The following is a 27,816-nucleotide window of genomic DNA, read 5'->3' as shown; positions in this document are numbered from 1 at the left end:
CATTACACCATGGAGCCTACTTCCGCTGATGGACTCTAATGATGTTGCACTGCAGAAAAGCATTTCGTTTTGATTAGACAATTGTTGGCATGGTGCATTTCATTAGCTCCAAAATGAGATTTTCTTGTCTGGGAACTGATATGCCACTGTTTGAGCCCGAGCTAATAGACTGCGCCCTGTATCCCTCAAGGCAATCTGGAGCAAGTTCAGAAACAAATTTAATAATGGAATATTCCCCTCTTGACACTCTTTTACCTTTTGCGTCGAGCATCCTTCCCGTTTATCCCCGCTAGAACAAAATCGGCTTTTAACTACTGTCACTGTCTCGAGATATAGTGTCTCTACTTTCTTGCTGCAGCCTATTATGGCACTGTTAAAATGGACCTGTAAAATACAGTCTTTGAGTATAGAAACTGACCAACGAAACATTGTTATGAAGTGACAGTAAATGATTTGAGCAATGACAGAAGCTCTGCTGTGTCCAATTCAAGGCCACATTTGGCAGTTAGTTATTTAGAAAGAGAATTCTGCCTTCCCCCCCCCCCCCCCCCCCATGTACATTTAATCATGTGTGTGACAATTTGCATGATTTAGGAGAGAGCGCGAGCAGCGTACTCGCTGGGAGTTTAATATTTCGGCTGATGAATGCTGCAGAACACTGTTAAGCTAATCGGAAATTTGATCCCCTTATTGGGTTTGATGCTCACAAGCCAGAAGCATTCGGTTTGAGCCCATGGTTCATTATAGTGGTATAATTAATAGTACTCAGCCCTTTTCTCTGTGTGCTCGTTAGAAAGGGGAAAATAATAAATTATTAAATTAAAGGGAATCTGACGCCTATTAAAAGTGGGTTTTAATTCAAGCACTGTAGGTTATTTGAAACGTAACAGTGCAATCTTTTTGATGAGCTCCTGGAGAATAAGATGAATGGAAATGAAATGCCCCAGAATGTAAATCTTGCCTATTGGAAAGAACAAAGCAATACGGTATAGAACACCTTTTGAACGTATACGACACTGTATGTTTCCAAGACAAATGTCCTTCGGGACAATGAAGTCTATCCTATCTTAAGTGTCTTAATGTCTTAAAGCATTATTTTTACAGAAAGGTATGTCTTAATTGGATAGCTAAGTGGAGATAAATGAGTAGAGTGTGTAGGGGGTCACAAAAGCTTCCCCGACCAAACACGGACCAAGAACATTGCCGTCATGGTTAGCAGCCTAATCCTAGGCCATCAAGGGGCCCCATAGACTACTTCTTTTAAGTACACGGGTGTTCCTTAATAACTTTGTGAAAGTGGTAGACCATAAACAACTCAAAAAGCTCCTGCAAAACAAACATATTGGATCTTACATAGTTTGTTATTATCAGAAGAAGAACTAGGCTTTAGTAAAATATAACTCAAACCCTCGCCCTGCATTAAAAGTAAAGTGTAGAGGTATTATCAGCAAAATATACTCCGTGGGAAAACATGGATCATGTGACCATTAATCTGAAAAGTTGCTATAGCATATTGACGAAGAAACAGCATCTCTCCATACATAGCACTTGGATCTTCGGAAAAAGTACTGTGCGTAAAGCACCTTCAACTCCTCAATGAACTTGTTATATCTACTTTTATTCGGGCAGCTGCCCCTCTTGAGATACCATACGGTCCTCCAGGTTCTTAGGCAAACTTAGGAAAAACTGCCTCTGGTTAAATGTTTGGTTGGTAGAAGTGCATACGAGAGGGTTGATGAGGTCCCGGAACAGCGCACGGAACACGGTGCGGCAAACATGCAATGTACTCAAATGCCCACTTACTAAGCTGTGGGCTTACAAGCCTCAATTTCAAATAACGTTATAGCAATAAATGTTATAGCAATAATTAAAATGTATTTTCTACTCTGCACAAGCACAACGCTCTGCGCAGTGCTCAGTCGTCGTCTCTCTAATCGTCTCAGTAAGAGTCCAAAAGTCAAATTTTATTGATAATATATGGATGTAATCATTTCCAAAATAAACATGTTTTTATCTAACAGCATGTTATGCTTCAATACATATTTGTTGGTGTTTAGCCTTTCATAAACAACATTTTCACTGCGGTCAGGCACACACACACAAAACCCCAGACATTCAAAGCTTACTTTAAAAAAAAAAATAGAATAGAAACTTCAATTATACTAAATTAATTTCGGTACAGCCCTATTGGGGCTTACAGGCCTCCATTTCAAATAATCTGCATGATACAAATGTTATGGCAATGATATAAAATGAGTCACTTCTCTAGTTTGCACAACAATCGCAAATGCCCACCTCACCACATGCTGAATGGTGGGACTTTACAGCAATTGCAAGTCAGAAATGAAGTTCAACAGGTCTACCATATATAGTGAGACAAAAATACATTAACAACTCACAGTAAAGAATCACACAAAGCCTTCTTCAATATAAATAGACAGATGTATGCTTACCTTGGTTGTCCAAAACAGCCCACACTGCAGCAATGTCGCCCTAGCCGCTCCGATGTGGCCCCACAAATTGTCTAGTGTGCAGGAATGCTTTCTAATTTTGAAGCTCGAGTGACAGTTTGTATAATTCTTGCAATGCGTCGCACATGATGGCTAGGTTGTTTACAAATGCGTGGGTTGCACACAGCACGTCCACTTTTTGCTTCATATAATGCTTGCAAAGTGTTGCTGGGTAGCTCTTCCACACTGCTTTTACTGTTCTAAAGTAGATGCCTACCGCCCAATGTATATAATATCAGACCGATACATAGCTGGACACCCAAACGCTTGGCCGACTATCTCATCTTAATTCGTCTTTTTATTACATGTGCCATAAATTGCATATAGCTTGTCTTTGAGTTTGTTTAAATGGTTGATAGTGTCCATCCCTCCAGCAAAGTCTCTGGCAGAGCAGCAGAAACAGCAGGCAGAATAATTCCAAGTCAGGAACAAAAGGCTGGTGAGTTTACCGGGAGTCAGGCGGGACAGGTAGATCAGGGGCCGGAAGGGTCGCCAACAGGAAATCAGTCCCGCATAAAGTGCTGGAAAGTCCGGCATTGAACAGCAAAGAACAATCTGGCAATGAGCGTTTGAGAGAAAGGAGTCTGTATCGTGGCTTGATTAGTGATCAGAGGCAGGTGAGTGAACAGGTGAAGGGAGTTAGACTGATGAGGAAGGCGTGGCTGACAGGTAGAGTGAGGAGGGTGTGGAGCTCAACTATGACAATAAAATTACAGAAACGGCATCACACGATACTCCAATTTGGGTTTTAGAGATACAATCATTGTTAACTCTACGCGCTCCAGAGCAGACAAACAAATGCTCCTGTGTTGTACCTGCTAGCTGCTACTGTTGTTACGTTAGCCTCCTGCTGCTCCTTTCGGTGAACCTGGTTAGCGTCTGCGACGGCAGCCTCCCGCTAATCCTGTCAATGAACCTGGTTAACATTGGCTGCAGGCAGCGGCTGTTAGCATCAACACTGCATTACCTCGTGCGTCGCCGTCGCCAGTCTTTTAGAAGCATAGTGCGACTCTTCCTTTCTTTAATAAAGGAGTGTAAATTAAACTGTCTTCGTGACATTTTTATGGCAGTTGCACACTTCTGATCCTCTGTGTTCATGACTGCATCAGAAGGTTTTGCCGCTTTTCGCCCTGCCTCAAGTGATGCCTCTTGGGCTGAATCCTTTCAGACCAACACAATCTATAATATAGACTCTAGAGTACTGTATTTCAAGTGCAGTATCCCAAAAATACCAGGACTGCTGCATCTGGTTGCAGTTTGCAGTATGCCAGCCAGCATGCTCTACTGACTATCCTGACCAACGATCCTCTGGGCAGCAGCTATATAAGCATGAAGGTCAACTTTAAAGGGTATGATATTATAACCATAGTCTGTATGTAAGAAGGTTATACATTTACAGCATACATTTGTCTCTATCAAAGGTATGCTGTATGCAACACTACATATTGTGTAGGATCAGCTGAGCTACAAACTAAAAGTAAAAAGAAAAAGTGCGTGATATGGAATGCAGCTTTAATTTGAGCTGTCGTATAATAAAGGAATAAGGAATAATACAGATGGTATGCCTGGGTCTGCTGTGCAATGTTATAAGAGTGCAATGCCAAATTGGGGGAGTACTTTTCTAACTGCTCCATTCGTGAGGTAACAAGTTGGATGTAACATGCATTTATTTCAGGGTTGACTTCCAGGACCAAATACTTATAAACATATCCATCACATTACCTCACAACAGTTACAATGTGGCTACTGTACAAGAATAAGTTGTGTGCCTAAACGGGGGATGTATTAAAAGATATATGCTTCCTGTTATCAGAATTTATTTTTTTCACCACACTCCCACATTCTCAACGCAACATTTAAAAACAGAGAGCTTTATTTAACGGCCCAGTTTAATATTTCCTCTATTTTCGTTCTGCCGGTTTAAAAGTGTGTAAATGAATGTCAGTTGAAGCGCCATAAATCGAAGGTATCGGTTTAGTATCTGAGAGGACATTATTGAAACGTAAGGGATGATGTGGCTCGCTTGATTGTAACACAGGTCTTTCACTGCAGCCTACATGTAGGAAATGCTATGACATGTTTTAAACACTGGAATCGGGCACACAAGCATGGATCCATACACACTTGAATGCACATACGCCCACACACGCACTCATACATTCAGAGGCAGCTTGGTGTTAAAGTTGAATCAAATGTAAAATTGGCGTGGTTTGAATGTCATATTGACAAGTTAATGGTTGGTGCTGGTGGCTCCTGTCAGCAGGCACTTTGCACAGATGGATCTTCATAGCGTGCATCCTGGAAGAGGATGGAAAGAGCACTCACAGACTGCAATGCATTGCTGTCAGGTGAAAGAAGAAAAGTGTGCTTTGGATTTGAAGTTTTTCTTTTCTCACTTTGTGTCAAACCTGTAGAGGCAAATTCTGTATTGACAAATGTTCCGCCATGGCATACTTTAAATCTGCTGGAAACCTTCCATGAATGTGATTCTTGAAAAACTTACTTACTGCGAGAAAGTTATTGCTTTTTTTCACTGTTGCCAACGAGTGGTCGGCACATTGAGCAACAACAAGGCATAACAAACATGTATTTTTCACTCTCATCTGCCTCAATGCTTCATAAAAATGAATCCAGTCAAAGGCGTGTTATCTATATTGTTGTTTCCACCATTGGACGGCATCACACTTATTTCATATAGCATCAGATGAATCCACTCTATTCTTTTATCTTAAATTGTCTGTATTCTTGTCTGATTTCTCCCTCTTATATCCGGCTCTAACTCTCTTGTGGCCACTACATACAATATATCTCTGCTGCTGCGTAACCATGAACCTCCAAAGCCACAGAGGCAGCTACACCTCACTGACATTCATCACTATTATTCTCATCCTTGTCTTTGAAAGTGTTTCAGGGGGAGTTTACACCTTTGTTCCCCTTCCTGTCACTATCTCCCTTTCTATTATGGACATGGCTGAATTGAAAAGGTCGACTGGTTCCAAACTTCACAACCCCCACTTCCCTAACACTTTGGCTTCTCTCCTTCCCTCATCTCGCTTCCTGTACTTTAGCAGGAACATGCTGGAAAAAGATCTTTGGAATATAAAGATACTAATGGACTTACCATACCTGGCTTTGCACTCAAGTTCCTCGGCCTAACTTTGAGGAAGTTTAACATTTCTTCTGCTCTCACTCTCAAACTCCTAATAATGTAATAATACAATGGAAATATTAAATCATATCAATCATTTTTATGTATTTTGTAATAAGTAAACAATATGGAAACTCCAGTCCATATGCAGTTTTTTTTTGCTACTCTCTGTTTTTCAAACCAATGCTGTATACTTTTTGTAGATTGTAGGCAATGTGACTCAAGGACTCTGGTTTCTGGTCAGGGCTCCGCCAGCAGAGAGATTGTGCTTCACGCTGTGACCATCGGGGTCCTTTCTCAGATATCAGGACTGAAAAGATGCTCTGACCTCTGAGGTGGATGCTTGTTGGAAGTGGTCTCGGAGAATTCACTCCTACTGGTCTTCAAGCTGTTCATGGGGATGACCTCGAGTGTTCTGTATCAAGTATTCTGTTTAATAAACAGTCTTTAGCGTTAACTCTTCCTATTCATGTATTCGTATTGTTACCATATCATTTGAAATATCTTAGTCATATCTAAGCGAACTGTTTTTGTGTGTTTTTGACATAAACATAATTCAAAATAAGTGCATTTTACCATCAGCTATGAAAGACTTTGAAATATGAAAAGAAAGAAACAATTTGCAGGAATAAAATATTTCACAAGCTGGATTATTGTACAACAATGTGGGGCTGGAAAACATCAGACTTTTTCATTCACATGCAGCACCAGACGTTGGTAAGATGTTATCAATCAGACACATAATCCATTAATAAATAATAACAATTCTGCATGAGAATACAGTGTGTTATATGATGTTTTAGCCTTAAAATCAAGATTTCTGTAATCGAGTCATTTAAATGTATGAAATATCCTTTTCAGTCTCTTAAAGAGGGGGACTTACCCATCATTGCAGCACTTTATAGAAGAGGGCCATGAGTAATTGAGCTTGTTGACACAATTGCACATAACATTTGAATTTACAAACTGTAATAGTTGCATGCAGTAGAAGGTTTTGTGGAGATGCAAACACTTGTAGACGCCATTATATTTCACAATCAAGACATTGCATATCATGTTTGTGTTAGATTGAGAAAACCTTAACCAGCTTGAGTGCTTCGGTCCACGATGTTTGCAGGCTGAGATTCATCATGCATGGATGCTCTCGGGTACAGTATATACTGTGCATGTGCATACATGTATGCATAGCTATCTGTGTGTGCGTGATTGGAGCTATGTGTGTGTGTCCGGGCTCCATTGTGCTGACTGGTTTATTGCTGTTCCAGGTGACGGAGCATGAGAACAGCAGAGCTTTAAGGTGCTGCTTTCAGGCACCACTGAAGCCACAAATTTGATTATTTTTTCCCTCCACAAGTAGTTTGCATGACAAACTCACACACACAATCACACGCACAAACACAGAAGCCTCAAACTGCCGTGGACCGCATCTCCTCTGGTTCCAGCAGCCTGCATTATGCATTTTCATCTGCCATTCTGTTTTCGTTCAACTTCTCGTTACAGTGAATCAGTAGAGTTGAACATGCTGCTCTGCTGAGGTTTGTTATTGCCCTTCGTGGCATGTACTCTACATCTTGCTCTATGTATAGTACACATAAAACATACAAACGTCCGACCTGGGCTGCAATTGTCGTAAATCATGTTGTTCTAATGTTAGATACACGTCTAGAATACTTGATGTACGAGTTGAAAAATGAAAAAACTGGACCTGAAAATGTCATTTTATCTATCCCACAAAACCTCTCTGTCTATCTCTCTCTCGTTCTCTAATCCCATTGGGTGCGGCAGTGGGCACGTGGATCCTATCACATCAGGGGGAGATTAAACAAGGAGTGTCACAATGACACAGTGAGTTTGATAATGGGACAATAGAAGCTCTTTCAATTACAGCTCTTTCTCTAGAGAAATCTCCTAAAAAGGAAATTCCGCCAATAACGTTGTCCTGTTTCTGTTTATTCATTTTGACATTTAAATCTATCTTTCTTTAAGCTTCTTGCAGTCTAAATTCAATAGCTGTCTTACATGCTCCATCAAGCTAAGATGGAGCTCAATCACCTCGGCGAGGAGCTTTGTGAGCTGTGCAATTAGTGAAGATAGAAGTTGAACGGCAGAAGTTTGGATTTGTTGGTGGCACGTTTTGAAAGGACATGTGGAAGATGTTGAGAATATTATTCCAAGTTAAAGGTTCTCCATACGCTATTCAGCAGCAGACAATATAAATATATGATAAATATGCTCTGAATTTTGTATTGGGTATCTTTACTATTTGTGCCAACTTAAAAGCGTTCTGCTAATGATTTTGCCTTTTTAGCTGAAATTATTCGATCAATAAATTTGATAGATAGAAAATAAGTGCAATTATTTTGATGAGGTATGAAATTCTTCAGATTATTTTAAGAGTTTGGACTTTTGGATTTTGTGGGAGTCGCAGTCACCGGTCACCACAACTGCCACTTTTATTCATGTCAAACATTACCTTTACATTGTCATTTTGATGTGTATCAAAGGTCGTCTGGGACCGGTCTACTTTCTGTTCCCAGAGTCAGAACTAAACATGGAGAAGCAGCGTTCAGTTTTTCTGCTCCACATATCTGGAACAAAGTCCCAGAAAGCTGCAGGTCTGCTGAGACCCTCAGCTCATTTAAATCAAGATTGAAGACCTTTCTGTTTGCTGCTGCCTTTAATTGAACCACGTTCAATTCGTATATTAATCAATTTCCTGCATTTCTGCATTTTACAACTGCATTTTATTTCTTGCACTGTTTTTTTTCATGTTTTAATGAATGTTCTCAATTGTTTTTAAATCTCCTTTTCTTTTGCCTTGTGTTTTGATGCTTTTAATGGTTTTATGTGAAGCACTTTGAATTACCTTGTTGTTGAAATGTGCTATACAAATAAACTTGCCTTGCCTTGCCTTGCCTTATCTACTGAGCCCCTCTCTATTGCCTTTGGCTGGCCTCTGGTCGTCTGTCTGGCCTCAGATTTAGTCAAACCACAGCTAGTTTACAGATAATTATCAGGTTGAGACCAGCTGCGTGGCACACATCCACAGGCCCTTTGTTGCTAATTGAATTAGACCCCAGGCTGGAAGTAACAGAGAAATGAACAGTCCCCCAGCGAGCTATGTGATTGGCTGACTTGGAGAGGTTGAGGTCGGCTCATAATGGCACACTGGTGTATATGGTCATGTCTGTGAATCACCGTCTAGGCCACATTCACCCAGACACAGATGATTCTGTCAGGTTTCATTTTATGACGTGTGTCAATGGGGGTTGAGTACAGCCGACAATCAAAGTTGGACCGTTTCCAGGCTTCCTGCGTGAGGTTAAGAGCCCAAAATGTCTGTTTATTGTTCCTTGTTTTTGCCATCTGCTCTACGACTTATTGGCGAGCTAGATATACAGCCTGCAGCAGCTTTGGTTTTTAAGAGTCATCATAAAAATGCAATAAATGAACCACTTCCACCATGAACATTGTATTTATTATTGTCATAGCTTTCACGATTTTTTACTAAAACACATTTCACTGGCGTACGGTTTCAATTCATTTCCATGTTAATCAAAGTCAAAGAATGACAAAAGCGCAACGATAGTTTGCATTTCTTTGCATGTCATTGCTCTTCTTCTCCATTTTGCACTTCTCCAAGATCCTGTTGCTTCTCTTCCCTCCACGCGTCACCATTTTTACACTGCTGTCATCTTTTCAGATCCTCGTTTGAAGATATATAATTCGGTCACAAAAATGCTGAAGCATGTCTGCATTTTTTGTTGCTATTTTCATTGTATGAAGAAAAGAAACTCGTAAAATTCATAGCATTCGCAGCTGCTATTAAACTCTGCCAACTGGATCACACGAGGAGGGAAATAAGTGACATCTCTGAAGAGAAGAAAAATCGAATAACAGTCAACTTCTCTGTCTTTTCTGGAGGCCCTTTCTTTTTGTGAAGGTGTGAATTTAGCTGCTCTCCTTGGTGGTGTAATCAAACCTTTCCGCTGTGCAATCTCTTTCATTCTGTGCCTGCATGTCTCGTCGCATGCCTAAAGTGTGCGATGCTTGCCGGAGCAAAAGTCTGCCTGTGCTGTGGAAAGTGGGCCATTTGGGCTGATAACACAGGTCCTGTGTGACGCTCGCTGACTCTGGAGCTCTCAAAGGTTTATTTCTGGACGCTCAGCGCATCATCTGTTAACTTTGTTTGCCTGATGAACCTCGTGGCGTTACCGGCCTGAGATTAGCGTCTGTCTTTTTCCCACAGCATTGCGGGACGGTTATGTAAGTCCAGAATGTCCTACTACGCCTTCAGTGGTTTGGTGCTCTAATTACACTGTTATGAAATGTGACACAAGTTATTTGGTTGGCATCTCAATTATTCATACACACCTCTGTTGGGTGTGAAAATTGGGTTGTTGTGCTCTTCTGCGCAACAAATCTTTCATTCTCTTGGAATAAAACTGAATAATATGAGAATGATGTGGAAATAGTGTTCGACCTATGTGAATACGAGGGCAGTTGATAAAACATTTTCTATGATTTATTGTTTCACCGTATTTAGTCCCCTATTCATAATGTAGGATGTTATACATTTGCTGTGTTGTCTTTCCAAGATGTATCTCATTATGCATTATCTCTCTCTGGCATCGTTTTGTTTGCTTTACTGACTTTGGCTTTAAAAGTTGTCTTTTTTCGCCTCATGCTTTAATATGCTTTCTACATGTTGCATGCAACCTCCTCTCCAAACAAAGTACCATGTGAATTAATTAGTCTCGCCTCTCGTCTGTCTCTCCCTCCCTCACCATGTTCGAATTACAAGAAGCTGTTTTGTGCCGCTGTGCCACAGAGACCATGCATGAAATTTATTGGCTCTGAGTTCCGCCATTTGACACGCAAGACATGGCTAACAGATCTTGTGCCATTTCCCATCTCTTCCGGCTCCCGTGTAAAGCTGACCTTTCCTGCCTCCAGGAATATTTAAATTGGCTATATTTAAACTCTGAGCACCAGAGACTTATGGTGCCATGGGAAATTGTATTATCAACGCTCTCCATTTGTCTGACTTCATCCGGTCCTGCCGTAGATCGTGCCAAAGTATGTCGTATATTTACGCTCTGCTACGGCAAACAAGGGCACCGGTGACAAACCTGACCGTCAACACCTTAGCGGGGGTCACGCCTGGTGAAGCATTCCTTTGAACTGCCCTGAGGACCAGCCATGGGATGATTTGGTTCTATTTACAGGACACATGTAGAAAAGTGTGAGAGGAATAAGAAGGAAAAAAAAGGGCTGCGATATTATTCCATGAAGCAGAGGTTTTACCAGAGAGGCAAACGCAAAGGGACTTGACATTTTGAAGCAGGAGCTAAAATGTCATAGCTTTCAGCCACAGACACATTCATCAGCCTTTACTGTTTGTCGTCATTGGAGCACGTGGAATGAGCACGCGAGCGCACACATCCACACATCCTTTTTTTCAAACTTTCATCCAGCCATCTGCTTGATCATTCACTGACACTCTTTTTTTCTGTTCTGTGGCGCAGGTCTGAGATGGGAGTTCAGAGGGTGCTCCAGGTGGATCTGAAAATGGAAATCTTTCCTGAGCCGCTGGGCAGCCGCTGGATGGCCTGGCAGGTGGAGTACCCGGCCAGTCGTGCCGCCACACAAGAGGCTGAGACGGAGATCCAACTGGCGCAGGAGGACCTGGCGGGCATCGTGCCCCTGGCCATGGTGAGTCATACCACTTCCAGCTCAATGCCAACAGCTTTTCAATGAAGAATTTAGTAACAGGCCGTGTATCAGCTAGTGCTTAGCAGTTACTAGTGATACATTTACTTGAGTATGATTATGATGGCAGGACTTTTACTTGCAACAGAGTACTTTTATATCGTATTATTACTACTTTTCCTTGAGTAAAGGACACTGAATACTTCCTCCAGTCATTGGTGGTTAGATAAAGAAGGCAGAGCTATGACGTGGGTCTGTGTTTGGGAGCATGACAGGAGAAGAGCATCTGTAGCTCCCAGCAGACCTCAGATGGGGTCCAGAGTCTGGCTCTGGCCCGAGGGTAAGCCTGGAGCTGTGTGTCTCCGTCAACGAGGCGCAGGTACTCTGTTGTGTCGATTGAGCCAAACTCCCCCTATAGAACTTCACACAGAGAGTTTTGCTTAGCGAACCAGCGTGCACGGCTTCTGATTCAGATCAAGAGCATTCACGTGAACAAATGAGCCACATCAATTTGTGTTGGCTTAAGAGAAAGTGCTGTTCTCTGCTCATTGAAAATCATATTTGAAATAAAATCTTTATTTGACTAACTAATGTGGCTTTTTTTTGCAAAACAGAGGAAATCCATCTTCTGTTGTTTGTGTAAAATTAATTCTCTGAGTGCCGACCCCTTGAAAATCTAACACGCACTCTTCAATCAATCCTAAAACGGTCTGCTTTTTCATATTCCGCTCATTTTTACACAGAAGAGGGGATTTTAATGGCTACCTATATATCATATTACTTTTTTTCACAGTGGCAAAAATTCATCTCAATTAACCTGATATTACAATTATTTTCTAAACTTGGCGAAATCAATTAGGGACAGGGTAATTTAGGCAGGAGCCTCTCACGAGATAAAGGTGAATGGTGTTTCATGTGTAGAAACACTGCGTGTGTGTGTGTGTGTGTGTGTGTGTGTGTGTGTGTGTGTGTGTGTGTGTGTGTGTGTGTGTGTGTGTGTGTGTGTGTGTGTGTGTGTGTGTGTGTGTGTGTGTGTGTGTGTGTGCGCGTGTGTGTGCGTGTGCGTGTGTGTGCCCTGCAGGAAAGGCCAGATTTTTCCCTTTCGTGCCTTGATGTGCTATTCTTGGACCTGTCAGTGAAGCAGCTGCTATCATGCGGGCTGTTCTCATACAGCGTTCGTAGCTATACCTACGAAAATGAATGCGCTGTAATTTGTAGATATCCCACAACATCAATTTTGTGTGTGAGCCACGTAATTATGAAGCAGGAAGTATAAAGACTGCATGAACCCACACAGAGCGAGCGGGATGGAAGGTGGATGTGACTTTCGCCCGGGAGACCGTTGTTCATGCCCTCTGTGAAGAAGTTAATGTTGATTTGTTTCTCACATAACTGCCATACTTAAGTGACACTATTCCTTATTTTAACCAAAACCACAATCTTTTGGGTAGAAGTTTTGTTGCCGAAACCTAACTAAGTTTTTAGTTTTTTTGTCTATGCATGTAAAGCAGGGGTCTCAAACTCATTTTCACTCCGGGCCACATCAGCATCATGGTCGCCCACAAAGGGCCGGTTGTAAATGTCACTACTCGTAACATGTTGTTAAATAACTGTCTGCATTCACAGTTTAAAGTCGTCTTCAATGTACTCACAATACATTTCCATGTTAAATGTACAGTAACCAGCCAAAGAGCTGCTTCTATGACTGTTTAAGTATCTCATAATTTTGACTTTCAATCTCATCATTTTGACTTTCTAATCTCATACTTTTGACTTTCAATCTCAGAATTTTGACTTTCTATCTAGAATTATGACTTTCTATCATAGTTATAACTTTCTGTCTCATAACTTCGACTTTCTATCTCATAATTTCGACTATGGGGATATTTTTATTATCAAGTCTAAATTGAAAAAATTTAAACTTTTTTTTTTTTTTTGCTGGCGGATTCGCGGGCCACATAAAATGACGTAGCGGGCCGGATTCGGCCCGCGGGCCGGGAGTTTGAGACCCCTGATGTAAAGAGTGGAAATCGACCCGTGTTGCTGGAGTTGCTGGAAAATTTGTTCGTAAGATATCATACAAACCTTTGTATAAGAATTCGTTGACCTTTGACACCAACATTTGAAATGATCGGAGTTTTACTGAAAAGATGTTGATTGGACAATTTTGTTTCATTTCATTTTGCTCCACCATAAGACTTTTTGCTTTTCTACTTCTTTTTCTTTCAAGTGCTTCTCCCATGCAGATAACTTCCCAAGGTGCACAGCATCTCCAGCCACCCCATAGTACTTAAGACACAACACAAATACTTATACATGCAGAAACATTCAGAACTGTCTGTCTCCCTCTGTCCCCTTTTCTCTCCCCTTTTCTCTCTCCCTCACTCTTATGCACACACACACACACACACACACACGCACAGAATATAAGGGTTTTACAATCTGCATGCACCAATATGAGAGAAGCACACAAGCGAGAAAGAGGAAGGCTGAATTCGATTACTCTGGATCACTGTGGCATGAAAGGCCCACATATAAGTTCCTCTCCCTTCCCCCTGCTACACTTCTCGCTGATAGAAAAGAGGAAGTAAGGTAATGTAAGAGCAGTGCCGTCAACCTCCCTTACACACACACTCACACACACACACACACTGACACATCACCCTCCACCATCACCACCTTGTCTCTACCAAAGGGAAAACAAAATCAGGTTTGCCAATAGGAAAAATTGGTTTCCGCACAAAGACCTGAAGTCACTAATAGAGTAGTGAAGATGGAGATGTAGCAAAGACTTAAGATAAGTAATGTGGGTGGTCAGAATATTGATAATCACATACTCAGTAACAATTAGGATATGTAGGATGTAGTGGTTGTTGTTGTTGTTCATGGAAGAAATGTCAAATTACCTTACGGGGTAACACCAATCGTGCAACGTGGGAATATAATGATGGAAAACCACCCTCGTAACTCAAAGATGTCAGATCCAACATCATGTTCTGTTACTGACTGTTGGCAGTAATATTTCTCCACATCTCTCCAGATGTACATCAGAGAGAAAACAGAGTAAAAGTTAACTGACCATAATACATGTTTCCACTACTACGACTGCAAATGGTGTTTGATGCTGGCCACGTTAAAATACTGTGGAAATCTCTGAGACTGTGGTTACTCAGCATTCAGCAACTGATCTGACATGTATCGATGTATCCCTCATGGCAAGCTTAAAACATTAAAGGTAGGGTTCATCATTTTTTTCAAGAGCATTTTTGATATTTTGTTAGAATGTCATTACATTCTGACAGCAATCAATTATTCAAATCCTCAGACAAAAAAAATAAAAATAATCTAGTTGTGTCTGTCGTGGATTGTGTTAAGCCCATCCAATCATTTAATTTGTCAACTTTCTTGCTAGATTGAGCAACCTTTGGAGCTAGTGCTGCTACCTACTTTCATTAGAAAAGAGTTGGCAACAATGGGCTGGATTTTCTTGGTTGGATAGTTTTAATAGAGCGTACTCTTGCTAGTTTCTCAAGATTACCAACCCTCGTTTTAATTTACACATACCTAGCAGAAGCATTGACGTCCCCTCTTTTACACCACTGGTCGAAAGCAAGTCCGATATTCCCTCGTGTTTATGCCTCTCCTTTTATGCCCTAACTCCGGAGTAAACACATCTGGGTCTCCGAGAGCCAAAGTAATGAGCAGAACATGGCTGAAGGATGAGGCTGCAGAGTGCAGTGTTCATCAACAGTATTAGCAATATTAGATCACAGACAATCACCGCTATTAATATAAAAAAAATATAGCTGAATGGGACTTTGAAAGAAATACAATTGTCTAGCTGACTTTGTAGTAACTCCAAGTAAAGATGAACTAAAACCTATTTTTAATGTCGTCTATTTGGTGTTGTTACAGTATTTTTTGCAATATCATTATTGTGATCAGTGATGTAGACAGTAAATGAAGGTTACTGATGAAAGAAAGGCGAAAAGAAGAGCTGAGGAGAAACAGACTTAGAGGAAGAAGGGGGTGTTTTTAGAGCAAGGGAGGGCGAAACAGAATTCTACTCTTCTTTAAGTGACTTCACAGAGCATGCTGAAGGCATCTGTTGACACATCAACCCTCTGGTTTTGCTGTAGATGGTAGTTTCATCTTTAAGTAGCACTAATTAGTGTAATAAGCTAGCTGTATTTTGTTGTAATGGAAAAGCTGCTGTCATTGTGTTTTGCAATTGTGTCATCTTCTGAATGAGGAACCATAGCAGACCATGTCAGACAGCCAGGTCGTAATGTAATAAAGCTAATGACTATAAAAATAGAGAAGCTTATTTTGGGTTTGATCACATTTATGGCATATTACTTCAATGGCTCCTCAGACCTGTTCCCAGCCCATTTAAGTCATGTTCTAAACTACTGTGCCCTTGCTGGAATGGATTATCATAAAAAGATATTTTTTATTGCATTTTCCCAGCCAAGTGATGGGCTCTGCCACAGGTGATACCTCTGAGAAAGCAGCGACATCGTTTTGAAAGAAGAAACTTTCTTTTTTTCCCTTTGAAGAGCACTCCTCCTGCGTGTTGCCACAGTCCCACCTGCATTGGGAGGGCTCAGAGCACCGCTCACCACTTTGTCACCAATTTCAAACCGCAAAGCAGAAGTTCTGCAAATGCAGCAATTATTTCAAAAGCAGAAAATGAAAAGAGGACTCAAACGTTTGAGTCAGTTTAGAGCGAGGAAACGCCTCAGAACTCTCTCTCTCTGTCGACTGTAATACCGCCTGCCTGTCCTGGCTTGTCTTCTCTTCACATGTTTTATTTCATTATTTGTTTTGATCTTTTCCTCTATTTTCTCCACCTCTTCTCTATCCCTAAACTGTTCTGCTTGCTCCAGACAAACATACATTACTATATTAACAATGTTGATGAATTGCCTCCCTTGTCACCCTCCGCCTCCTTGCGTTGGCATCCTCTGTTTCACTTAAAGTGTGAAAGAGCTGTGTTTTTTTGGGTCATCTTGAGATGGGTCTTAACGGCAGTAATTGGATGCCTGAGCAGATTCCTCAGCACAGTAGGAGGCTGGTCCATTATCCTTTACCATCGTGAAGTAATATGCTCCTGTCCAGGCTGCCCTCATCATCATTACCCCTGCTGTGGATGCCTGGTGATGGAGAGGGAGCAGGAGGACAGGGCATACATCATATCTGGACTCATCAGTCTTCCTTTTCCAGCCGAGACACCAAACGGTGCTCACTCGCACGAGCATTCGCGGGCATAGAGATGAGGAGAAATGAAAGCAGCCGTTTGTATTCACGTACCGCTCCAATGTATCGTTAAACAATACATCATCACCCTGGCCTTCTCTGGCCACTTCTGCTCTCACATGATGAAGTCATTTATCAAGATCCTCCAATGAATGTTTCATTTTACTCCCCTCGATTCCATTCTCTCTGTTGCAATGCACATCTCTTCTGCCAGACAAGTCAGATCGTGGGAGCCATTTATCAAACACATAGTTAGACATACAGACACAAGCACTCATACGCCAGCTAATCCTGCAGAAATGCCACATGAACGCATGTAGCATCATACAAGCTGCTAATAAACAGAGCACGTACTGTACACCTTGTTTAAAAGTACCTGATTTCAGTCATCTAATAACCTCAGCCACTCGTGCTGAGGTCTCTGTTGCAGGTCTCTGCTGTTTTAGTGGAACAGGGTAAAACGTAGCTTTTTATCACACATAGCATGAATCATAAGGGGCTGATGGATGGACCCCGAGCCAGTAAGCCATTAGCATCTATTACAGCTCAGAGGCTGCTGATGAAGTGGTCGCAATATGCACATGTGACGTACTACATGTAATGCTAATTAGGACAACAGATTGTGATGAATGTTCACTTATTCCAGAACATGATCGAACTTCTTGGCTGTGCCTTGACATTTTCCATGTTCCTTAACCTTTGCCATCGCAGGATGTAAAAGCTATTCAGAATGACTGGCACTCATTTTCAATGTGAACGCATGTATGGTGACAAGTGAGAAAGAGAAAGGGCTTCTGTACCTTTTCATCCCACTGCTGCACACTGGGACTTACTTTCAAAATGAACAGATACACCGAGCTTTAATAGCAAATTCCTCCAATGTCACTCAGGAAGGCGATTTACCCCAAACTGCTTTTGTAATTGAAAGTGAGTGGGATGGGTTTGTTTCCTTTTAAAAACACACACCCACACAACCTCCCTTGTGCGGTATGTGATTGGATGAATACAGCTATTGCTGCAGAAACTATTTCCTCAAAGCTCGCTCATTATGGTTACATCAGAAAATATCATCAGTCACCTTTAAGAACCATCCCACAATAACCATCCCACACAACTTTTGAAAGCAGTGAGGTCAAATCGCTTATTTACTGTGCATTATGTGATTCGTGCATTTGTGTAAAAGTTAATTTTCCTTTGCCAAGAGAAAATGCTGAAGACCTGTACCCTGAACCACTTATATTCTCGTTTCTCTAATTGAATGCCTTCGTCCCCGTCACTGTAGGCCTCTCTGTGCCTCTAACCCCGTCAGTTACGGTGAAAATAGTTTGTACAGCAAGACAGAAAATGCAGCGATGACGTGAAGGGCGGGATCCAGACTGACAGATCGATCTCCCAGTGACAGGGTCTGGACACATCCATATCGCAGATCTCCCCATAATTGTTAACATCCCACTTCACTCTGTGGCCGAGTTCTAGGCGTTCTGACTTTAATCTTGGCCCATTGAGAGGAATGTGGTTTTTTTTTGCGGTAATGGACTCTACAGTGGAGCTGACCTTTGTGTCTGCTGAGAGAGGTCTGTGTACAGAGGGTAGCTAAGCCGAGCTAAGTCAAGCTAAGCTGCCAGTATGGATCTCGATCAGAGCCGGGTGAAGAAAACAGAACAGAGATCAGGAGGTCATCTCCCACAGGCATGGTTGACCGTTGGTGAAGAACTCTTCATCGACCGGCTCAATGTGATAGATATTGGGCTGAAACTGAGCAGAATGGCGCCGGCAGGGTTGTTGCCTTGCCTTCCAGCCTTCGGGCCCGGACTCAGTGGGCAAACAGCAGGGGCACCAGTGAGACATCACAGGACCGGAGCCAGCTTCAGTCAGAGCACCCGCCAGCTCCCTCCCCTGAGTCCCTGCAGCTCTCTCACTCATCTCTATAGGGGAGCACAGAGCTGGTGCCTGAACTCGATTCTTCTTATGGTGCCGAGTCTGAATGCTGTTGAAATTCACCAGGGACGCCCGCTGCTCCCTTCTGATCCATTGATCTAGATCAGAGGTCTTCAACAGGGGGTCCGCGAAATTGTTGGTTGATTTGACAAATAAGAAAACAATTTTTTTTTCTCCAAACGAATCTGTCCATTATTGTAATAGTTCAGTATTGTATGCAAGACAACAGGTATCTTTATGCATGGCAGTGGCACTAATGGGCCATCACTCATTTTTCGTTTCCACATTTATGTTTAAAATAAAAACATCAGTTTGAATAGCTTGTATGCATGATTATCATGCAATTGACAGACAATGTTGATATTGGCATTGGTATCAGCTGACACGGTATGTTTATGCATGGCAGTGGCACGACCTCCCTCACTGTACCTTGCACATTTAAAATAAAAACATGAATCTATGAACCTGTGTATTATTTGAATAGCTTAGTATTGAATGCACAATAAAGAGGTATACACGGTACTAGGCCCATTTTATATAAAACACAATTTTATCGGGGGTCCCTGCTCCATCTCTCTATCAGTTTGGGGGTCCTTTGCCTGAAAAACGTTGAAGACCCCTGATCTAGATGTATTACAGGTACGGTATTCATGAGAATTGCAGGGGAAACGTCCTATAAACGTAAAATATTCAGTAGTGCAGCTATGTTTTATTCACAAGCTCCTTTTCTCCGCATAAGGGGCAATTCATGGCCACTGTACTCTACAGGGTGTCTCCATCCCTCCAGGTCTTTTTTGAAAATAAAACGTCCAAGATAGATCCTGAGGTAGAGTCTTTGCATTGTAGAAAATGAATTATACTGTCAGCAATCCAGTCCATAATATAGTTAATATTTGGGGGGGGGGGGGGGGGATTTGTCCTGTCAGCATGTTGTCGTTGTGACAGTTCCCCACAGTCAAAGATTACCTGTAAATCATATGCAATCATAAATAATTGACAGTTGAGAGCATTTCCATGTGACTAAAACATCAACACTGGGAACTGTCGTGTGAATCCTGACCAAGCAGATCAGATGAAGAGCAGGGAGTTCTTGAAGCGGCATTGGTTGCCCTTCTTTTGAAGTTTCCGAGGGCAACAACACAACATAAATCATTCCACCACGAAGTCAATTGTAAGCTGCTAAACTTTTTCCGGATCAGTGCCAACCGTTTTGTCTTCAGATGTTCTCTTTCTCACATGCTGTTTCACAATCACACTGGCCTGATCAGACATTCAGAAGTCTGAAGGCTTTATGATTTTTACTTTAGTCAGATACGCTTATAGTACCGTAAGTCAAGGTATTGAAATAGCGCAGTTATACATTTTGATTTTTGGCAGAAACGGATCTGCTCTTTAAGGGACTTCCGAGAATACAAGCAGTAACGAGCAGTCTGTGGGAGATTTGATCCCCCGTTGAAGGAAGAGATCAACATTTTGGGACAAGCAGCTGCTTTCTGGAGACTTGTCATTACCATGACATTATCAGGCAACCAGCTGAAACTCTGTGAAAACACAGCTTTAGCCAAGAAATAGTAAAGCAAATGACTCCCTGTATCAGAGGTGGACAATTTTACACTTTTGTTTTGAGATAGAACATTTAATTAGCTAGCTGTAGAGGTGCTGATAGTTTTTTTCTTTTATCTTTGGACAGCCATGTAAGCTGTTTTCTCAACAAGAAAGCAAATGTTCCTATGATACACGCAGTGAACAATACAAACAGCACATTAAGATGAGATTATGATGGAGGGAGCCGTGGCAGCAAAAGACTCCGAGGCACCCATTTATTCTGTCCATATGATCCTTCCATAATCTCCTATAACCCCTCTTTTCAAACTGACACTTTGAGTAGCGGATCCACTATCAAAGCAGCCATCGGGTTATTCTTCACCCTACCAGCCACAGCCAACAGTAATGAGCAGATCAGATCTCTGATGGGCATGTACCTCAGACAGGGCACTGCCAGTCACTGGAGATGGGCTCTTCGTGTGCCACGTGGTGCTCCCACCTTCATCCAGTGAGCCTGGAAGAAGAGAGGAAAAAGGAGGGAAAGGGAACGCTGGAGAGGAAGTGGCTCATTGTCGGAGGAACAAAGAGTGGGAAGAGAAAAGAAGGGAGCAAGAGAGAGACCCTCATTAAAAGGCAGCGTGTTGGCTTCACAGCCATCCCACCACTTCAATGCGCTGTCATGCAGTGATGTATCGCTCTGCATGGTGCTACCAAGGCCTTTATTCCCACTCTCCTCCATGTTTCTCATTTCTAGCCAATTAAACGCCCACTGGAATGGAAGGGAGGAAGTGCCACATTGAGCATTGCACACTGTGGAGAGAGGGGCTGATGAAAGGGCATGCCTCTTTTAGTCTGCTTAATAGCTTCAGGACATTGTCTGAGTGTAGTTTAATGTCTACAGCATATCATTCACTACCCCTCCACTCTCATTTCAGTTTCCTTGCACGTACGCATGCCTTATCGCCAAGGGATGAAAATGTTTGTCGGAACTATGAAAGTTTAATTTAGAGTAGTCGACTATTGGCATACTTGATGGCCCCTTTTAATGCTTTTGCTCAAGAAATCACATGAAAGATCATAAAGAGGAATTCATTGTGGTGGTAAAAGCTCCAAAATTAGATGTGTTGGTTATAGTTTTGTTTTTACTCCCTAGACTTAGGATTTTGGGTTTATCAGAATGAGAATCAGAATTGTTTATCGCTAAGTACGTTACACACACACAAGGAATTTGATTATCTGGTGAGCTAGTTGGCTTCAGGACAGCCACGACAACAAGGGGCAGACAGGAATACACACGAAGCATAAACACCGTGTGCACCACCCTCTCTTCTCTCTGCTGCGCCATGAATAATGCAGCCTCTAAAATCCCCAACTCAACACTGTGCTTGACCTGTTCATTTGTTGTCGTACAGCCAGGATGGTGAGACCAGAGTGTGGATGTGTTAGTGCTGGGTAGAAGCAGAGGCTAATAGCAGGACATAGGCAGCAGCTTCGCTACTTCTCATGCTACCAGTGTCACTCAGGCTGACACCATAAATCTCACTTATTTTCAGATCCAACTGAGACACAGGCAGAAATTACAGCCCAGAACACATTACCAGCCACAGCAGCGTGCTGAATGCTAACAGAGGGAGAGAGAGATCCTTGATAAAGCAGACAGGCAGTTCTCCCACAGATTATTGAACAAAAACTACAACATGTTCTTCTTTTAATCATTTATATGTTAAGTGCAATACAAATTATCATAATTATTCATAATAAATAGAAAAGAGAGAGTGACCAAAAGAAGGATATGTGTCAATAGGGAATGACAGAGATGAAGGACGGAAAGATGCGACAAGTAAATGTCTACGCAATGCTCATTCTCACCCCTGCTTCCCATAGTGCCACGTTTCAAGAATACAGGTAAAGAAAGGATGCGGAGGCAGCAGAAACATGAAATAATTCAAAAAAGGACAATTTCTTTACAAGCTGAATGTCCGATGGCAGGCAGGAAACCTAATCCACCAGGCCCGACCACAAGGAATGAACTCAAAACACCAGAAGAAGACTATTACCAGGAAACAAACAGGCGAAACACAGCATGGTAGCTCCGATGAACTGACAATTAGACACAAGCCGAAATCGGCTTCTTGTTTCAGGTGTTACTATGTGACGGCTTCTCTTACTTCTACTTGCTTGGCTTCCAGTTCAGCCATCGTGAAGGACCGCCAGGGAACCGAGTCCTCGGGTGTCCAGAAAGCTCCAGGTTAACTTTGTGGTGAATCTTATGGTTTGATTATTTGTAAATGAGTTCAGTAATACTGTATACATCACAAAAAGCACAATCTAAACTGGGAGTGACAGGGGCCTTCATGTAGCGTCTGCATCATGACATAATCTTGAGAATCCGTCTTGGAGAGGTCCTAAAATGGATCCTAAAAACATGACAAAATGATGGCATCGTGGCTCTGGTAAAGACAATGCCTACTGTTCTATTTAGAGAGCATATTGCCCCAAATATAAAAAAGCAATATACTTCACCGTACACTTTGATGGTCAGAAGCCACGGTTTTGTGTAAGTGATGTAATCCATTCAAATCCAATTGCGAAATCTGTTGCATTGTTATTTGATACAAAAGGGAGATTGCTTTATGACAAAAAAATGAAAAGATGTGTTTACTTTGCAACACATCTGCATCATTTAACTTCTATTCAGGCTGTTTCAATCAAACTTCATGTTGATGAACCTCATCTGAATACAGTATACCGGATGTTATCAAGGATTACTATTATTTGTTATCCTTTTTCGCTCCTAGAATCAATGCACACCGGACAAAAGAGGACAGAGTAACGCCTTTATATCCTGCAGGCAACACACACGAGAAGCACAAATTGCTACATGTTGCACCTTTTAATATTCTAAAAAGAAGGAACATAAAAACAAAGCAGCTACAGAACTAAGGTTTTAATGGCATTTTTTTATATCTGGCGTCTCAAGTAAGAAACCTATTTATTTCTGTCCATAATAAAAACTGTCATCAAGTTTTACCAGTTTCACAGACGTCTTCTTTCACTCTCTACTGTAAGACACTCAGTCGAGTAACGCTGCAGCTCTCCATTCTGTGTCTATCTGAGTGGTGGACCATTGATGCATCACTGTGGGATCCCGCTGTGGCTTATTACCGTCAAGCCATGCTCTCTGATGCTCTCAACCTGCTGGGTCATCTCCAGCTGCTGTAATATAACAGTAGCCTCCGCTTTCCAGGTCCCAACCATTTACCCCATCATGTATTATAGATGACCCTCTGGAAATGGAGGAATCCCAGCAGACACAGAATTAATTTACAGCAACACTCGATTTTAAGGGGAATTGAATCAAAGTCAGAGGCACAGGGAGAGGTGTGGGGGGGGCGGGGTATATTGCTATATAACACTGTCACAGTCTATACAATTGTAATGAAAAGCCATTTGAAGATGAAGTGTTTTTTTGTGATTCATAGCTATCTCTTGGCTCAATTAATAATCATTTCACTGCAAAGCTGACTGGTCTCGGTAATTGATGCTCACAAACGACCAGGCTCCTTTCACCCAAACGTAATCCTCCTTTTCTCGCTCACAAACACAAGGGGAAGTGTTTAGAAACAGAGTTAAGAGGGCACTGTACAAATCTTGTGTTCGTCCCTGCAGGTGACAATGGGATACCCGTGAATGTGCTTCCAGGAAGTCGGGCATTGTAGATTGGTCCTGTCTGCGCTTGTCAGCTTTAACAATGGTACTCGAAACAAATGTCACATTTGATTCAGCTGGCATCACTCCTGAGTAAGATTTCAGCGTTAAAAGAAAAATAATCGTAGCTTCCTCAATAGAAGAGCACTGAAATGTCTTCAGTGCTGGCAAGGCTTCAATATAGTGCCAAGAAAAGGTGTCTTGGGGTTCCGTTCCATTGAAGTTAAAGTAGGGCTTTTGTCTAAGACCATCCCAGTAGCAGAATGAAAGCATGGTACAATGAGGGGTCTTTGTCATGCTGTGCACTTCGCTTAAGAAAGTAATTTCAGTTCCCCAATGGCAAAAAAGCCATGTTCGTTGTACAAGTATTGAGACGTACACTTTGACCTCCAATGCAGCTATTTACTGAGCTACCCAGGGGTCCATATGAATCTGTCTAATTGAAGAGCCATTTCTCCAATCCAATGTGGCTTTAGAGAGAAAAAGTTCACCTCAAACTCATCGTAATTGGCCCCAATTATCTTCTGTGACAATAGTGGTGTGTGTGAGAGACTGTGTGCATGTGTAACGAAAGGTTAAGATGTATGTTCATAGTGATGAAGCAGTGCCATCAAACTTAAAGAACCAAGGCTGTCTAGACCGCTGAGGTACCTCTAATACAGCCCAGTGGTAAATTGCAGCCTTAGTTACACAGAGCCTATGGCCGATTGGCCAGTATATAAGTACAAATGTACCCAGGACTGAATAACTAAATATTTAATCAAAGTATGAAAATTATTATTATTATAATTTCAATGCGGAAGAGTACTTCAGTCAAGTTTTGATTTTATAGTGGAAATTATGCGATTTGGTGTGGTTACTTTTATAGCACATATATGTAAAGTAACTTCATGTACTTTTGTAAAACGGTTAAAATAGTGGTTCAAATAAGGGTATTTTATGGACAAGGAAGCTGACAGAACACAGTTTGCTGAATTTTATTTTTGCATTCTGTGAAGATTATCCAAATGCAGAGCACAGTATGTGAATTCCCCCCCCCCCCCCCCCCCCCCCCCCCCCCCAGTAATCTAGAGGCATTACAAACTTCTGTTACGCAGTTTGCCAGGGAGCTTGGAGACTTTAAACCCTTTAATCTCAACTTCACTTTGTAGGGCAGTATTGTTCTTGCATTCTATCCCCATATGTTTCCTGGTACCACTTGTGTTTTCTGTGTTTACTGCACTTTGCATTCCTGTCAGAAAGGCCCCTTATCAATAAAATGTTACACTGCTCATTTATTTATGAGGCTGATTCTATGATGTCCTTTTCAGTCTGTCCAATCTCCCCGTGGTCTGGGAGATAAATGCTTTAGGGGGCAGAGGGTTTGTTGGAACTGTTTAGTTTTCACATTGAGAATAGAGGCCAGGCGTATGACTGAAGGAAGAAATGAAATCCACTATGCATTGCAAACAAGGTAGTGTTTGAGACGTCTCCAATTGCACAAGAGGAGGGCAATCACAACCACTACAGTTACTGCAAAGAGTGCCTTCATATTGCTGTGGATCCAGGACACTATGAATAAAAGCCGGATCGACCATTGAAAGAGAAACACTCAGTGCCTTCATGTCACTGCATCACTATCGGTGACTGAGCAGAGACGTGAATGACTCATAGAAAAATGTTGATGGAATGGAGCGTGAATAATTTCCCCGCGTGAAATATAATTATTCAAGCGTTTCATTTGTCTCCTGTTGATAATCAAGTCAAATCTAAATGGTATCTGCCGATCAGTAATTTGTCTGACCAGCCAAGCACAATGTTATGCTGATTACTTTAATCAATTAGCTGGCTGAAGAGCGTGGCAGTGAGGACAACGTTTAGTATTCAGCTTGACAGTTGCAATCACAATAATTAGAGAGCCCAGAAATTGTTATGGTTCGTTTCACATTTTGGCAACTCGGCTTAGAAACTCCAAAGTAACTGTTCAAAAATCAATCAACACAAAATGCTGCATGTTTGCACCTTTAAAAGAACAAAGGTGCTCAGTAGACCTGGTCCAGCTGAATTTAAATAGCAAAAACATGTACTTTCAGCGGCTGTAGCATCATCATTTTCAATACTACTTGTTACTTGCACTATTTCTATTGTTTTCTGCGCTTGTAATCCCCGAGGGTCTGTTGTTGGATGGAGGTGGATTAGAGACCTGCCAGGCCTTCGACCGTTGCTGTGCTGATCTCTCTGCCTCTTTCCGTCTCCAGGACTCTGAGATTTTGAACACCGCCGTGCTGACTGGGAGGACAGTGGCTGTCCCTGTAAAAGTGGTGACCATTGGAATCGACACCTCTGTCACCGATGTCTCCGATGCAGTCAAGTGTCGTACTACAGACGAAGATGTGGTCAAGGTCAGTAAGATGAATTGCTGAAGAAACGAGCCTTTCCATCCACCTGTTTATGCACATTTTCAATTTGAGCTAAACTCAGGAAAACCAGAAGAAAGACTGAGCTGAAATCGGTGTATTTAATGACTGACACAATGCAGGTATTGTTTGACAGACACTGCATTAGAGCTTATGTGAAAGCAAAACTGAGAATATAAAAAATGCGACAGATGAGAAGATTTTCTATGTTTAGCACATCTATATAAATCCTCCAGAAAGGATAAACAAACACCAGCAAACAACATGAAAGTGTGTGTTTGATATGCAGTGACTGCTGACAGGTTGCTCAAATGTTCTTTTATTTTTAGAGCCCCTTTCAAACCTGGGGCACAAGGCACAACAGGGCAGAAAGTCCCTTACGGTGTTATAAAGTTGAGCCCTGGTATCAGTGTCGCGCTCCAACAGAATTCCAATGACTTCTTAATAATCTGTAGAAAGACTCAATAAAAACCGGAGAAATAAATCACATCTGTCTGTGTTCTCTTTCCAATTATAAGTGGCTGAGATGTTGCTCAGGATCTAGAAACTGCACCCTGCTGTGGTGCCAAGGGCTCCTTCCAATTGTGTTGCAATCTGTCAAGATCAGAATGGACAGGATGCAGCAAATCAAACACCAAGTGTTGTTCACAAGTTATGAACACTAAAAAGAACAATAACGAAACAAATTCATAAGTAGAGGACGATCTTTCGCCACAGCGATCCACTTAATCATGTCTGATGCGTGAGTTAGGGATGGTTAAGTGAGTTCCAGAGGGAAATTAAATTGTAGTTAAAGGAGTTTAAAAACAAATGGCCACAGCTCTGCTGCTGACATGTCTTGGTCAGAGCATTCGTCCTCACTGGTGCTCACTCAGGGAAGTTATTCTCGGCCTGCGATGACTAATTTATCCAATTATGACCCGGGGAATTAGTGAGACGTAAACACAGAGCGACATTAAACCGGAATAATGAATCACTGTGCACAGCAAATGATGCTTCTACTCACTTGTGACCTTATAATTGCAATGAATTTTAAATAAATACCTCAGGTCACAGGCTTTTTCTTTAAACCTCTTTGGAGATTTGTCTTCTGTAAACAAATGAATGTCTGACATGTAGGCTGAAATAAGGCTCTGACTGTGGATTTGTAGTTGCATATTGCCATAAAAGATGACAATGCGTCAATATGTCTACATGTTATTAGAGTTTTAAATGTACCATTTTGTCTGTCGGTTTCTCAGATATAAAGGTCCAAATATGCTTTTTGAGCAGAAAGCATTGAACCTTTGGCTCCCAGGTTTTTTTCTATAGAAAACAATATTTCAATTGGTCACACACACACACACACACACACACACACACACACACACACACACACACACACACACACACACACACACACACACACACACACACACACAAAGAATATTGAAACAGCAAAATCAACAGCACAAACACGTTCCACAGTTAAATCATGTGTTAATGAATTGCCAGAGCAAATCTTCTGTCTCCTTGTTAGCCATGAACATTACTTACTCAAGGTCATGCTATGGGCTCTTCAAAGCACTGCTTCCACGGAGCAGGGCTGTTACAATATGTA

At 41.8% G+C, this 27,816-nt stretch overlaps 1 protein-coding gene across 1 annotated transcript in view; it reads left to right on the top strand.

Moving 5' to 3' along the window:
* Positions 1-27,816, top strand: part of LOC306779261 (transmembrane protein 132C) — a 108,010-nt gene that overhangs the window by 65,619 nt on the left and 14,575 nt on the right. The window contains exons 4-5 of the mRNA XM_079271110.1: positions 11,187-11,373; positions 26,058-26,201. Coding sequence (XP_079127236.1) covers positions 11,187-11,373; positions 26,058-26,201 — 331 coding nt within the window. The remainder of the gene's footprint in view (positions 1-11,186; positions 11,374-26,057; positions 26,202-27,816) is intronic.

This window comes from Melanostigma gelatinosum (assembly GCF_949748355.1).
Source record: "Melanostigma gelatinosum genome assembly, chromosome: 6".
In the NCBI taxonomy this organism is placed as follows: Eukaryota; Metazoa; Chordata; class Actinopteri; order Perciformes; family Zoarcidae; genus Melanostigma; species Melanostigma gelatinosum.
Note: the sequence above shows the minus strand (reverse complement) of the source record. Positions and strands in the feature narration are given on the sequence as shown.